Source organism: Arthrobotrys flagrans, assembly GCF_004000055.1.
Source record: "Arthrobotrys flagrans strain CBS H-5679 chromosome Unknown unitig_1, whole genome shotgun sequence".
Classification (NCBI taxonomy): Eukaryota; Fungi; Ascomycota; class Orbiliomycetes; order Orbiliales; family Orbiliaceae; genus Arthrobotrys; species Arthrobotrys flagrans.
The window spans coordinates 5,082,503-5,097,170 of NW_027137556.1; the positions used below are offsets into that span (position 1 = coordinate 5,082,503).

General features: G+C 46.8%; 6 protein-coding genes across 6 annotated transcripts; 2 read left to right on the forward strand and 4 right to left on the reverse strand.

Moving 5' to 3' along the window:
• Positions 1-2,989: 2,989 nt before the first annotated feature.
• Positions 2,990-4,096, reverse strand: DFL_009502 (uncharacterized protein; the record flags this gene model as incomplete). Its single annotated transcript, XM_067639400.1, has 6 exons — positions 2,990-3,085; positions 3,165-3,203; positions 3,452-3,582; positions 3,676-3,706; positions 3,810-3,865; positions 4,084-4,096. The coding sequence occupies 6 exons, from the start codon at positions 4,094-4,096 to the stop codon at positions 2,990-2,992; spliced, it is 366 nt and encodes a 121-aa protein (XP_067487193.1).
• A 699-nt stretch (positions 4,097-4,795) lies between these two features.
• DFL_009503 (uncharacterized protein) lies at positions 4,796-6,467 on the reverse strand (the record flags this gene model as incomplete). The annotated part of the gene is made up of 8 exons (XM_067639401.1): positions 4,796-4,950; positions 5,015-5,159; positions 5,212-5,298; positions 5,351-5,449; positions 5,504-5,510; positions 5,575-6,022; positions 6,089-6,239; positions 6,315-6,467. 8 exons carry the CDS (start codon positions 6,465-6,467, stop codon positions 4,796-4,798), a joined length of 1,245 nt encoding a protein of 414 aa, XP_067487194.1.
• A 609-nt stretch (positions 6,468-7,076) lies between these two features.
• On the forward strand, positions 7,077-8,166 carry DFL_009504 (uncharacterized protein; the record flags this gene model as incomplete). The annotated part of the gene is made up of 4 exons (XM_067639402.1): positions 7,077-7,113; positions 7,212-7,503; positions 7,587-7,978; positions 8,066-8,166. 4 exons carry the CDS (start codon positions 7,077-7,079, stop codon positions 8,164-8,166), a joined length of 822 nt encoding a protein of 273 aa, XP_067487195.1.
• A 580-nt stretch (positions 8,167-8,746) lies between these two features.
• DFL_009505 (uncharacterized protein) lies at positions 8,747-10,376 on the reverse strand (the record flags this gene model as incomplete). Its single annotated transcript, XM_067639403.1, has 3 exons — positions 8,747-9,302; positions 9,390-9,930; positions 10,001-10,376. The coding sequence occupies 3 exons, from the start codon at positions 10,374-10,376 to the stop codon at positions 8,747-8,749; spliced, it is 1,473 nt and encodes a 490-aa protein (XP_067487196.1).
• A 1,969-nt stretch (positions 10,377-12,345) lies between these two features.
• Positions 12,346-13,407, forward strand: DFL_009506 (uncharacterized protein; the record flags this gene model as incomplete). The annotated part of the gene is made up of 4 exons (XM_067639404.1): positions 12,346-12,637; positions 12,836-12,955; positions 13,107-13,282; positions 13,348-13,407. 4 exons carry the CDS (start codon positions 12,346-12,348, stop codon positions 13,405-13,407), a joined length of 648 nt encoding a protein of 215 aa, XP_067487197.1.
• Positions 13,408-13,717: 310 nt separating this feature from the next.
• Positions 13,718-14,596, reverse strand: DFL_009507 (uncharacterized protein; the record flags this gene model as incomplete). The annotated part of the gene is made up of 3 exons (XM_067639405.1): positions 13,718-14,102; positions 14,203-14,500; positions 14,563-14,596. 3 exons carry the CDS (start codon positions 14,594-14,596, stop codon positions 13,718-13,720), a joined length of 717 nt encoding a protein of 238 aa, XP_067487198.1.
• Between the last annotated feature and the right edge of the window lie 72 nt (positions 14,597-14,668).

Sequence of the window (14,668 nt, forward strand, 5' to 3'; positions counted from 1 at the left end):
GCCAAGTGTGTCCAAAAAAAAAAAAGCCACGGAGTGTGAATGAGCTGATTCAGGGAGAAAGTATGCAAAAATTATCGAAACTCGCATGGGATGGCTTTTTACATTATCTTGGAACGAAAAAGACAACAAAAAGTTCCGACGATTCCTTCGGTCGTGTATGCCCTTGCAGCAGAAGACAGAAACCTGTTCTTCAAATTATGAAAAGGGAAGAGATACGAAATGACGGAACAGATGTAAAACCCCGAGAAAGGGAGGCTACGGAAACGCCGTCTTCCTTTTTTTTTATTTTTTTTTATATATATATTTTTTTTGACCTTTTGTCGTTCCCCTCGAGATGACCGACAGAGACAAAATGACGATGGGAAAGCTGTAAGAGTGTATAGCTTTTTGGAGATACTTTGGGAATGCCCGTGTCCGGCTGTCTCGCTAGCAACCTTGTCCGGACGCTTTCCCAGCCCTCCGACAAATAGGCTATGAGGACACAGATTGGGTAGCAGGGTGGGTCATGTTTCGCGTAAAGGGTTATCCTGTACCGCTGCTTGACGGAACAAATCAAACACCAACCCTTGAGAACAAGCTCTTATGGATTCGAGTCCGTCAGAATTGGGGAAACGCAAGCCTCACCGATGTTTGACAAGGCAGGTGGAATCGATGCCAGTGATCTGATGATGACGAAGGTGCAGCAACCCGGGAAATGGTTAGGGAAATTTTTTATTTTTTTCTTCTCTCCTTTGCTCCCCTCTTGCAGGCCGAGGCTTCTAGAGGTTAACGGCGAGGCGGGAGCAGACTGGCGACAAGGAGGCGATAATTTGGTATAGGCTGGGTATGGGGGAAATGGAAGGAGAAATGTGAAGAGAAATTGCAATGAATTTGAAAATGCGCCAAAAACCAATCCAGGGCCAGCGCAAAACAGGGAAACGGGGAAGACTCGGCAGGCTCACAGGCGAGGTCACAGGCAGAAACGCCTGTGAAGAAATTCTGTGTAAGGCCAAAACAGCACCCTTTTTTTTTTTTTTTTTTTTTTGTTTAAATCCCGGAGATTTTTCTGGTGATGAACGATTGATGGAAATCGAAATGTAGATGTGATGTGACTAGTGAGGGGGGAGAACCAAATGTAAAACGCAAAGAAACAGACAGAACACGAAAGGAGATAGTGCAAGCGATGCAATGGCGACACCACAGCGCCGTCGGCGGTGATATCTAATGGTATCTAAACTCTTACCGTACCTAGTAATAGAAAATGCGGCGTCCCCAAGTAGCTGCACGAATATGAAGACAAGTCGGTATAGAACGGAGCGTGTTTTCCGCGATCGAAGAGGTTCAGGATATATTCAATCGGCGTCGTTACGGGTAATTAATTACTATCAGCCGGGTCGACGAGTTCGAGTTGGAGAGAATTCGAAAAGGAACGTTTGGCGAATGGCAACGAAAGAATGGATAGGCAGACAGACAGGCAACAGACGGGACGGGACTAGATAGGAGAGAGGGAGGAGAAGAGGAGAAGAAAGCGAAGGCGATGGGATGGATGGGAACGGGGTTTGATTGATTGATAATGAACGACCCAAAAGGCGGAATAGACCAAAGTATCTTCGTTTGGCTTCAGATTTCTAGGGGGTGTGGCATCGGCCAAACCTTCATGGGAGATGGGAGAAGAGAAGGAGGAAAGAAAAGGAAATAGGAGTAAAACGGTGAAAAAGAAAAACAACCTAGAACTTCTTCAAGGGAAGAGAAGGCGAGAACAGGACAGGGGGGTTTGATGCTATCGCCAGGTACCTCCACGCTCAATTTGCTAGCGGTGGTACTTGGGCTCCCAAGAGAAAAAAAGGGGAACCGAGATGGGACTTGTGTCGAAGTCCATCCCATCCATGGGCCCAACTAACAGTACACCCTCTTCTGCATCGATTCTGCAAAGGCAGGTAAGATGTAAAAAAGGTATCGGTACGCTCCGTATCCCAACGTGAATTTGTTATAGATCCAACGGTCTGTACGAAATCTCCTGCCACATGTCTGTCTGCATGTATATCATCATGTATGTAACGGACATGTACAGGTACCGGTACATCATACATGATCCACTCCCTGCTACGGAGCTGGGATAGATATTTTCGGAAATGGAAGATTTAAACTCAATTAATCGAGCTAATTAGGTTTTATTTATCTTGACACCCATACTCTAATATTTTATATTAAGACATATCGCTTGTTCACGATAATGCAAATGTTGGTACTCGAGTTCGCGTTCGCCTCGAATTCATCTTGTCAACCTTACGGCGAAATGATATAGAAGATGTCTGTCTGTTGAAATTAAATGAACAACTTCAAATATTCTTTTTATAGCTTCTCGATTTCCTGCCTACTTGAGGACCCGGATCTATGCACTGTCAGTGCAGCGCCGGACTCCCAGCCGAGTGGCTTCAAAAAGCCCATTAACCGAGAGATCCATCTCTCGCCCCTTCTCTCGATCCCATCGACAAACTTGCAAGTGACTTCCCAGTCTTGATACTCACCAGCGACAACAAAATGTTTCGCATTGTCCCCAGCTTCACGTGTCTCGGTGGGTCCAAGCGGAAATGATGCTTGAAAACGTGTTTGTTTTTAGTGACCATAATCTCATCGAACAGGCTGGATGCCTGCTCCCTCACAAAATATCTAAATTTCTTCACTTCATTCCCAAAATGCTATGACCAGTCGTGAGGGCAATGTTAACTAATCGCCACCGCCGGAAAAAACTTCATGAGCCGAGCGACCGCGACCACATCTATTAAACAGGGGCGATGGGCTGCATCATACTAAGGCTCCTTTGGGATAGCCCTGGGAGTCGACCCCACTACCGTGCACCGTGAAACCTGCATTTTCTGGGTTTCTCCCGCCAAATCCAAGGTCTCGAGTCTCACCAGACTAGGCTTCCATTGGCAAGTCTATCTACAATTAACTCCAATTCCTCCATATCGTTAACACATAAGCCATCAACGGAAAGGTTTCCAATTGCCTACTGCTTTGCCAACTTTAAAGACGCCCAGTCACAGCCCGCGGCCAGAAGTATTGCAATCCTTTCCAAGGCCTCCCGATCCTCTTCTGTGAAACCCTGAAAGACAGGAAGACACACGCCATGTCAGATTTTTGAAGAGATGGGTGCTGTGGCACAAAAAAAATAAGAGGCTTACCTTCTCTTCTTCGCAATCAATATCGATAACACCCACAACCTATATGTACGATCATTGGTTTCAAATTGCCACCGGTTAGCCTCCTTTTTCGCAAAACTTTGATATTGTTATTGCATCTCTGCCATCCCTGTACAACCAGGAAATTCCCCGCCGGGGAAGAAAGTTTTCCAAGCGTCCAAAGTGAAAAAAACGTGGCAGCCTCCGTCCAATCAATAAATGCATCCGCCTGCAGGAACCATAACTCCTTTCCCCGTTTTCTGCTCCTGTCATGTAAAATTCGAACCTACCTCACAATTGAATAATATGGGGACCACAATTTCACTCTTCGTGCTGCTATCACAGGCAACGTGGCTGGCATCACCGTGCACGTCGTCCACAATCTGCGTTTCTGCCATCCTTGCCGCTCTTCCGCAGACCCCTTTCCCCCCAATCCCCAAAGATGTCATGGTCAGCTTCAAATATTGCAAATCCGGGGGCATCTTGGTGATCAGGATTCTAAAAATGAACTTACCCCGTGAAAAGGATATCGTTTGACAAGCTACCTATTCCTCATGAAGAGCTATTCAGCAAAAGACAATCTCCAACAACCAGCATGCAGCCAGGAAATCCCAGAATCAAAATGCCACAATTTAGCATGCTACCAACCCTTCCTTGGAACGGCCCCAGAATCAAGTTATCCGGCCCATCTCGAACATAAAACCCTAAGCGGATACCAGGTCAGCTTCACCCGAGCTTTAAACCCTATTGTTAACATGGCACAGGAAAGGAGGAAAGAGTTTTTTTTTTCTTGGGAAAAACCAACCCGCCCAATTGACCCTATTCGAAGGTTCCGGTAACGCCTTCAAGCCGTGCCAAAGTAAACTCGCGGCGTTCGCTAGGTTACTGTTTAAACAACCTTTAGCCTTCACAAAAAGCTTACCAGGCCATTTCATCTTGAGAGTAAGCTTCGGCAAGTTTAAACTTACCAGACCTAATCGTTATTTTTCCAAACGGGTCGACGTCAGCTCTATGAAACACGTGATTCAAGTATAGATACCTCAGAACAAGGACATACCCAGTTCCTCTGCCCATCCATCAGACTCTGTAACTGCTCAATAATTTGCTCGTAGGCATTTTGCTTGCTGACGTTGGCGCCAAAATGTGTTGCATCCGCGTGAACCTATCAGAAAATGAGAGGTTCTTAATATCTCCGTTACGGATATATACTGAACATGCAGGATGCAAATTCGAGCAAACACCTGCAATACAAGGGGACCAAACCATATTGAAAAATTAACGTCGTCTATAGCTGCAATAACAATCGATTGATCGAATAGATGGATACGATCGAGTGAAACGGGCCAGCGGATGGGAGTTTTGGGGAAATGGTGCAATCGATATACCTAGCAATTGGCCCCGTTCCTTAGCTTAACAATAGCCTGAACCCGCTCGCTTTTGTGCTAATCACACCCGATATCGCGATATGTAAGACAAAACTGCAAGCTACGTCTACACGAAAAAACGTCAAAGAAATCGATAGCTTTTTATTATACTAGATATTACGTTTTTCTCGCTCTGCCCTCTACTGTGACTTTTCCACCTCCAAACCTCTCACCCCATTGTTGTCCTACGGTATTACACATTACGTACGCTTAAGCCTCAGCCCAAGAAATCGCCAACATGATGCCGGCACCGGCAGCCATCGCCAGCGCCTGCACTAACGATTTCTTCAACTCGAGCCCCCGGTTCGGTCCAGTCTCCAAAAGCTCAGGAATAACACCGACGGTAGCAATATATAAGAAACCACCTATAATTTTATCAGCTTTTTGTTTTGACAAGCAACGTTAATATAGCGGTGTTATAATTCTTACCGGCAGTGAACGGAAGGACCAAGTCACCGAGAGTAGCAGAGGTTCCGAAGAGGCCAGCGGCTCCTCCGGAACTGTCGGCATCACTGGACGGTGGGCTGTACTCTTGAATCCAGATACCAATGAATGTTCCCAAAAATGCACCAATCTATACATTGTTAGAAATAAATAAATTTTAACGTTAAGAGGGGAGTGCGTACCGCTGCGACGAATTGTGCTGCAATCGCCTGTCCCTTTGTGAATCCTCCCTGAATCAACAAGGCAAAATCACCAACTTCGTGTGGAATCTGTAGCTTTTGTTAATAAACATCCCCCGTTTCCATTCGAATGCTGTATTACCTCGTGGAAGAACACGGCGACAGTGGTGGTGGCACCGATAGTCGGTCCAGCATAGAAAGAAGCCGCGATAGCCAAACCATCGGTGATATTATGAGAAAACTATCCAAGTCAGTCAGCAAGCTCCTATGTCTCAATGGCCATTTAGTAACCTACATCGGCACTATATCAATCCAACCATATTAGCAAAAAATAACCCCCAAGTTCTCAGGATCGTATCCGCTTACGCCATATTAAGGTATGAAGAAACTTTGATCGACATCCCCGGAGCCTTCTCTTCAGCCTTCACAACCGCAGAATCGCCCTTCTCATCCTTCCCCTTCCTCTGCCTCAACTCTCCGGACTTTTCTGCCAATGCGGTCGAAGTACCCTCCGTATGACCGTGATCATGGCCATGAGAATGCGAATGACCATCCCCACCACCCGCGGCAATTCTCATACCCTTATCCAGAACAATAAACGCCACGAATCCAACCATGATAGCTAGTCCCAGCAGAGTATTTCGTTTCTCCTCAACCATGACGAAACGGACACGCTCTTCGTGGACTTCACCCATGAACGTCTGAGGCATCAAGTGGAAGAAAACATCTCCGAGAAGACCACCAACCGCAAAGGCTACCATGACCGTCAAACTCGCGGGGTCGATATTAGCGGGGACGAGTGCAAGGATAAAGTCTGGTTCAGTATCAAGCCAGTCAGTTAACCATTCTTTCGAATACTCGTTTATACCTCATCACATACTAGGCGGTCCAGAGATATAGGCGGTAGCAAGTAGAGCATTGACAGCAGGCGACCCAGGGAACAATATCGCAAACAATTGCTTAGTCCAACTCTCGTTCGTCGGCGCATTCTGAATCTTGCGGAAGTTGAGTTCTTGGACTACTTCACATGTCTAGAAAATTTATAAAATTTTCGTTAACCCTCATATCCTAGATAACAATTGTGCAAATTTATTTTATCGTAATACCTGCAATTGGTCATCAATCTCCTGCAGCGACAACTCCCTAGGGTTATCCAGCCATTCCTGCTTATACGCCGACACCGTATAAACCGTCCCCAGTGCCAGTACAAGCCAGAATGCGCGTATCACGCGGCGATTGAGTAGCTGGAATAGCGCCATTATCGGTAAACAGGCCCTCTATATCAATTTTTCAACAGGCAACCCAGGGCGTAAAGATGTTGGTAAGTTTAAATTCTGGACTTCCTTCGCCCGGATTTCGTAGGATGCTTGGGCGCTGTGGACACGGTAACGGATGCGGCTTCGCGTTGATTGATGAGTCTTGGCGGATGAACCTGGTCGGGTCGTTATGTCCGACATCATAGTTTTAACTCGCACTTGTACCTCAACATGCACCTGTACTTTGTACCCAAAAAACAACAATCCGGTGTATTGGACATGCATGGCTGGATACCAGGTTATCGAGGGTCCAAATGTAAGACCTGCCCGAGCGTTTCATGATTCAGGCCGATCTTGGGAACCCAGGCTCGATACGGCATCCGGTATACGAGAGCGCCACAAAACCCTCACAAAGCAGCCTGGGGGAATCAATTTCAGGTGATTTCCTGAAATGCGCATGGTACCTCGGACGCAGGCTGAAGAGGCCTTTCAGCTGCTGATTTCGGATAGCGGGGGCGCTTCCATTCCAATCGCAGAAATACCACATACCTTAGACATCAAACTATACTATCTACAAATCCCACTAGTAACTTAAAAAAACATTAAAGGAAAATGGCTCCAGAACTACCATCGAGCTGCTGCATGAGAGGTAAAACTAAATCCCATAGCCTAATATAACCACAAAGATGCAAACATAACATTATCCCCACCACCATCAACTAAAATCTCACTCACACGGACACACAGGCTCCCTCCACACCGGCAATCCAACCGGTACCGAAGAAACGATCCACAGCCTCCCCACCTACGTCGCCCAACCAGAAAACAGCAATGGAACCGTAAACGGAACAATAGTAATAATCCCCGACACCTTCGGGTGGGACCTCATCAACGTCCGACTCTTGGCCGATAGTTATGCGAAAAGAGGTAACTTTAGGGTCTTGATGCCCGATGTCCACTTTGGAGATGCGTTTGCGAAGGGTAGTCTTGATGCAGCGTTTCCGCTAAAGGGGTTTGAACCGCCATGGTATAAGAGGCTGTAAGTAATTTTCTTCCTTTAATGCCATGTGGTGTTATTCAAATGCACATAGGAATGAACCCTGGTATTGATGATATAAAAAGATGGACAATGGCCTTCGCGTTCCCCAGATTCCTATTTTGGTTCTGGACACACAGAGAAGCCGTCTCCCGCCCCATAATCACCAAATTCCTCAAATCCCTCCGCGAGGAACTGAATTCCACACCCGGCGGGGGGAAACTCGGGGTCATCGGATTCTGCTGGGGCGGCAGATATGCGATATTGATGGATCCGTACGTGGATGCTATATACGCCGCCCACCCCAGTTTTCTGCAGGTACCTGCCGAGGTCGAGGCGGTGACAAAGCCCATTTCGTTCGCGGTGGGCGATAAGGATGTCGTCCTACCCATGAAACAGGTGGTGAAGATCAAAGGGATTTTGAAGAAGAAGGAAGGGTTGGATTCTGAGGTTGTTGTTTATGAGGGGATGGAGCATTGTAAGTGTAATGTTTCTTCATTCTACGTAAGGTTAATTCTCCATGATCTAATGTATTTTTTTTTTTTTTTTTTTTACAACATTAAAGCATTTGCCGTTCGAGGAAATCCTGCAATCGAAGCGGCAAAGAAGGGACTCGAAGGGAGTGAAACCCAGGCAGTGGACTGGTTCATTAAACATCTTGCTTGAAGAGTTTTTGTAAATCTACATTTTAAAAGAGTTCGTGAGAGTCGTGTAAAGTAAAGGTGAGTTTGAAAAATATAATTGACAAAGGATCCGTAGCTTAATAGAGATTAGGCTACGATCATTATACAACAAATGGAATGTTGACGTAATCGGCCATAGAATAATATCGTGAAGCATCTCATCGTAATTGGTCATAAAGAACAAAATGAAATCATCACTTGGGTATCAAAAAATTATGCTACAAGGCCCTTAAAAGCAAAAGCACCTGGCGCCTGCTGTAAAAAAAAATAGTACAAGAAGGGTACAAGAGAACCAAGGCTCTTTGGGGGAAACAACTTTTCGTTGAAGACCATCGTCAGGAACTTGCATCTAGTGGATCAAGCTCGAGATAAGGTCAGCGCGATCTTCGAACTTTGTCATCGCCAGAATCTCATGCTAGATCCAGGACTTGGCCCTCTCAACAACAGCGTCAGTGGAAGTCTTGTCGGTATATGGAACTTCACACTCCCAAATCCAAGAGCTCTGCTCTTCACTCATTTGCGGCATCCACCATAAAACAACAGCTCGGGTATGCGATGCATCTCTAAACAGAATGAGGTTGACGGCGGTGAGATATGAGTCCCTTGAGTAGGAATAAGGGCGTGGTGAACGAAATAGATGTACGGAGGAATACATCCGCGAAGGTCTCGTCGTCTCCGGTCTCAAAGGAAGTGCAGAGCTCCATCACTAGGCAGCCCAATGTCCCTGAAACAACGAGGCTTTTGCTGTCCTCTTGTTCGAGTACCAGGTGGTCATACCCGTCGCCATCCTTGGGATGATGGACTTCATTTTCGCGGATTACCCTAGAACTCCCGAATCTAGCTTTGTTGAAGGTTCCTGCCGAGGTGGGGAGTTGTGCTTCCTCGGGAATCGGGATCTGGCGCACGGGTATAAAGTTCCCTGTCGACATTTGTCGAGTTTCAATCTCTTTCGGGAATCCTAACGGACGGTCTGTGGTGAAGCTAATGGAATCTCGAGAAAATTTCTTCAAACTAGTCCTTCTCCTCCTAAGATTGCGAGTTCCGAGTCCGGATAGGTTCTTGAAATCTCCAAAGTAATCGTCGTCCGAAGAATCATCGTCGGAAGCGCTGACCGGGGCACTGCGTGTGGTTATAGAACTTGTGGCCTAAAGATTTTCCAACGGAGAGACTGCAGAGGCCATGGAATACTGGGTTTCTTCTACGTACGTCTGGGTGCTAAGAAGGCTTGCGGCTTGTTGTGTAACGCTGCTGTGAAGATATGGATTGTTTCTGATAATCTTGCTATCCGAAGAAGACCTTGTGAAAGTTTTGCGAGGGAAGACGTTCAATGTGCTCTTGACTTTCAGACTCGCTTTCTTACTAGGTTTGTCCGCCTTGTTTTTTTGATTACGAGTCGTCGATGAGTTTCCAGGCCGTTGGTTGACGGATGCCTTGTGCGGAAATCCCAAAGCATTCGCGATCATCGCAACCGGCATAACCATATCCCGTACGTTGTATGCCACCTGCGAAGGATTGGGGAAATTTGGTTCTGCAAAACTAGCCAACTGAACCAAAGGAAGCCCTTTATTCTTCGTTCTTGTCCCGTCGACTGAGTGCCGTGCTCGTGGAGGCTTTGGGGGAAATCGTCTTGGATTCTCAAATAGTCCGGCAGCTATCGAGCTTAGCTCAGGACTGGATTGAGGGACAGATATAATTGGGCGGCTTGTGTTGGTTGGGCTTATAGCACTATCGGATGAGGAGTCATCAGCTATGACGAGGATGCTGTAGAGTCCGTTGAGGAATGAGTATCCCAAAGCTTCCTGAGTACGAAGAAATACTTTGAGCAACAGATGTGTGAATTGGTGTCGATAGAGCTTTGACACTTCCTTGCTTGCATTCTACAACATGTTGGTCGACTTTATCGGAATGTTCACTACAGTGGCTAATGGAATCAACCCGAGATAGTGTTGACGTTCTTTGAAAGCTCTCGGATCGTTTTATGCTATAACCTGTATCTTCGTAACCGCGGCTGAGCTCAAGTCTGAGCTCTTTAGCATTGAGCTTCCTTCGGTCTGTGAAAGATACCTTCGGTTCTGGTTCGTATTCTTGCTCGAGATGTTGTTGTTGTTGCTGTTGTTGGGAATTTTTTGAAGATATATCCCGGGACGAGCTTGTCCCCAGAATTTTTGATAAAACTGCCGATGACGGCGACATTGTTTCTACTTGATTTTGAGAGTGTCGTTTCTCATAGTGGTGAGAAATATATTGTTTTGAACAAGCTCCGCAGATTTGGTGGTAGATGCAGCGAAATCTTCTTCCACAAGCTGAACTGTTATAGGGCTGGGATAGCTTGTCTAGTAGAAGCATTTTTGAAAAAAATAAATAACTAAATAAAAATAAATAGGTTGGAAGCTCCATACGGTCACTTATACAGAAGCTATCAGGTGGACGAGCGGAAATAGAAACATGTCGTAGCGAATGAAAAAACGGGATCCAAGGGTGGGTTCAAGGATGGTACCAAAATATGCTCAGGGAAGCAAAGCTAAAGAGAAAAGCACCAACCTTGGGGGTCTGCCGTGCAGGAGGCCTCAGATTTGTACTCTGTGCTACACAATTTAGAGTCTGCTGGTTCGGAAGTTTTCCAGTCGGGTCAGTTTTTTGCGTTGTCCGGATGTTGGTTTTTCGCTTTGGCTGCCTGTTTGGGGCGTACTTGCGAGTCAACCACTTCCCGTTTGGGATGCGGTCTCGACTTATTGTTCGTCCGGAGCCACGAAGGTCGTAGCCTGGAATTCTTCTCGCCGGAATTTTCCCATCGGGTTTGTGGTATTGACCAGGAAATTTTATCAGTAGAGGCCGTACCACCGCCTCCATAGTTGCATTCCCAGTGCTCTCCCCGATGGAAAGCTGACGTTGGTATAACAGACGATCAAAGGATGTCTATTGAGTGTATGGAAGAGATTTGTGCAACAAATCAAACGCTGCAAACTCGCATTTTGAGCCGGGCGTCTACCGTACAACAGTTGAATATGACCCGTCTCTTTCTAATTTTTTCCCTGTTGGTGGGTGTACTGCTGCAGTTAATTCGTTCGTCCGTCTTTAGGATTGTATATTAATTGTTGGGGCGGAACCGTCGAGCAATTTATCAAATAAGCAGAGAATGGAAGAAAAGAAAGCAGGCGAGAGAGTTCAAGCAGCTTGAAGTCTTAGATTTTCGCCTACAGCTCGTTCAGATATCGATACGAGTATTCGATAGCTGATATCGGCGTTCTCGTCGAAGGTTTGGTAGGCTGAGAGCTATTGGACTGCCTTCTTTGGCTAAAAAAGCACGTTATTTGTGACCACTTTCCAAATGGAAACGAGCGGTTCCGTCGAAGGCAGCAAGGCAGGCGGGAAGTGCCTAGAGACTGTGCCGAAGACTAGACTACGTAGTCCGTTGACTTGCGGTTTTCTCGAGGAAGACGAAAAGGCAGGATCATGAGATATATAGGCCATTGGAATATATTGCCACGGTGGGTCCGTCATTGATTAATATAATCCGTGTATCCGCGAATTAATATCGATGCAATAGAACATATCTACACAGTACATTGATTTTTATGTCGGTATGCCGGTTCGAAATCCCATGCCGAATGTGCTCGCCTGCGCAGGTTGGGGGTGGCTTAAGCTTGTGCGACAACCTTGTCGGAACGCCGGAGCAGGCCATGGTATTATCGACCATATCCGCAGAACAGTCCGGCCGTCGGCTTGCATAATAATAATCTTATCTGTTTGCCCGATACAGGAATTCGATTGAAGGGAAAGCACGCCAATGGCCAGCCAAATCGCGAATCCTCATTGGGCTCCACTTCTCAGGGTATAGCGTCATCCTATCGCCGAAAGTACCTTCGTCGAATGTCCCTCCCAAGTGTACAGTTTTTGGGCGAAGCCGTTGAAATTTGGCCCGGCCGAGATGAGTTGCTTGCCGCCGTCACGCGGGCTCAGATCAGGTCGAACCTCATCTCCCGCTCCCAGCAGTCACCTGCTACCTGCCATCCCCGCAGCCAGAATGCCGTCCTTCCACCAACTTTTTATTCCTCGTCATATCCCGTAGCCGGTCCATTCCTCTTTTACGACAACACCCACGTTTACATCCATATCTGAATATACGTCTACATCTCCACATACAGTCTGGACTTCTAGCGAAATGCCGCGCCAGAGATCTTCATCGCAAAGGGTCCTTCCCGCAGAGCGACTACAAACACAACCCCAACCCGAAAACGGCCAGCAACTCGGTTCGGCATCAGTCAAGAATCCAGCACCGGATTCCGCTCCCGCTCTAGACGATGAAACTTCGAGTTCTTCAGAGCGGGATGCTAAGGGGAAGCGGAAGGCGGGAGACCACCGGGATGGCTGGGTTTCTCGAAACATAGTAGCGAGGTTCGGATCTTTGAGTCTCGAAAATAAGGGTTCGGTCGCCAGGGATCATCTAGCCCTGGGTACGTGTGTTTTCTCCCCCTCACCTTCTACACGATATCTCCAGTAAATCGACATCTACTTTGCGGGATCGGGTGTTTCGGTCCATTGGTAGCACCCAAAGGAAAAAACGGAAAAAGCCATATACGAAAATATATATATATATATATATATATATATATATATATAATAATAAAAATTTGCTGACCCGGCATCCACAGAGCGTACGTTCCTAGCATGGCTCCGAACATCACTGTCCTTCGCCTCGATCGGCATCGCAGTTACGCAGCTGTTTAGGTTAAACTCAGCCATGGAATCTTCAAATCCCGCCGTAGAGCAAGGTATGAACACCAACCCGTACAGCTGGTACACAGCATACGATCGGAACATACGATCGGTTTCAAAACCACACAAGTAAGAGAGAGAGAAATATATATTTTTTTCTGTGAGAGCTTACACCGAGATGCCCACATGGCAAAACTCCAAAACCAGGCGCATTGACTTTGAGACGTATGGGAAAGCCCCTCGGAGCGACGTTCCTCGGGATCGCTATCCTTGTGTTACTCATCGGTATTAATCGGTATTACGAAAGTCAGAATTGGTTGCTCAGGGGAAAGTTCCCCGCGAGCAGAGGCTCGATAGTATTCTTGACCGTTATCGCTGCTGCTGTAAGGACCGCATTTTATGAAACCACTGCCTGTTGTGATGCTATTGCTAATCAGCGAATGACCAGTTGATCATATGCTCCTTATCAATCATTCTCGCCGTCAACCCGTCGGTTGTTAAAGGTTAGAGAGTAGGTGATCGATCGTCCCACCCTTTACTAGAGATTTTGAAGTGAAGTCTATTTCCCGTGATCTCGATGTAAAGGCAATGTGTCCTTTTTGAATCAGCGATTTTGGCGTCTTATCTTTTTTTTTTCGATCCATATACTTTTTCAGATTGGGCGTAATTATATTGTATCATCATAGCCATTACTTTACATGTAACATTTAGTTGTATACCGCCACCATTGAACGCCAGCGTTTCCCGTAAATCATGACCTGATTATGTACCAACATCACCCCGCTCCGCTAAATACTCCATCCGTTGCAAAACGACATCTATTTGCAAAATATCTTCTTAATAAGCCCGAACAAAAGCCCGAGCAATCCAGAAGCCGAATCTTGCTGCTGTTCTTGCTGGTGTTGCTGATAATGCGGCTGCTCGTGCTGTTGGTACCCGCCGTGCTGCTGTTGCTGTCCGCCGTATGCCCACCCATGCTGACTCGGGTCAACCTCACCCACACCTTCGGCTTGAAGGTCGATATAGATCCTACCGGCATTGTTTTCGATGCTGTATACCAGGTTGTTATCCCGGCAAAACTTCTCGACAGCCGGTTTGATCTTCTGGACGTGGTTTTCCGAGTGGATGCCTTTGCCCACGATGACATGCAGCCCTTTGGCGTGTTGGCGCCTGGCCGCTTCTATTCTTGTTCCGAGAATTTCTCTATATCGACCACCGGATAATTAGCATATCATCTCATCGCATGAATGCATTTCCGATTGGTCGGCTTGAGCGAAAAAAAAAAAAAAAAAAAAAAACATACTCCGCTTCTTCGACAAACAAACCGTGAAGATCGATAGTATCCTCCTCTTGGTTCGCGTTATTTACTCGAAAGATATACTCGGCAGCTTGCTTGTTGTAGTTGTCGGCATTCGCTTCATGTCTTTTCGCTTCATTTGACAATTCTTTGGCGCGCGCCCCGTCGCCGTTCTGGTACGCCTCGCGGGATTCTCTAATGAGTTCGTGTCGTCGGTTTTGTTCGCTGCGGGCCAGGCCGCGCAAGCGATCGTATTCGGCCTCGTCGGCAGCGTTCTGGCCACCCCTGCGCTCCCTTGCGAGGGCTGGGGATCTCGTTAGATCGATCGGAATCATCAACGGTAGCGAGGGGTAATTTTTCTCTTACGATTCGCGCTCAGCGTTCTCATCTGGTGCGACATTTTGGGTGAAGAGCGAACGTTCTCTCTGCGGTGAAGGGTGAATTGACAGAATGAAGGATGGATGTAAAAGGA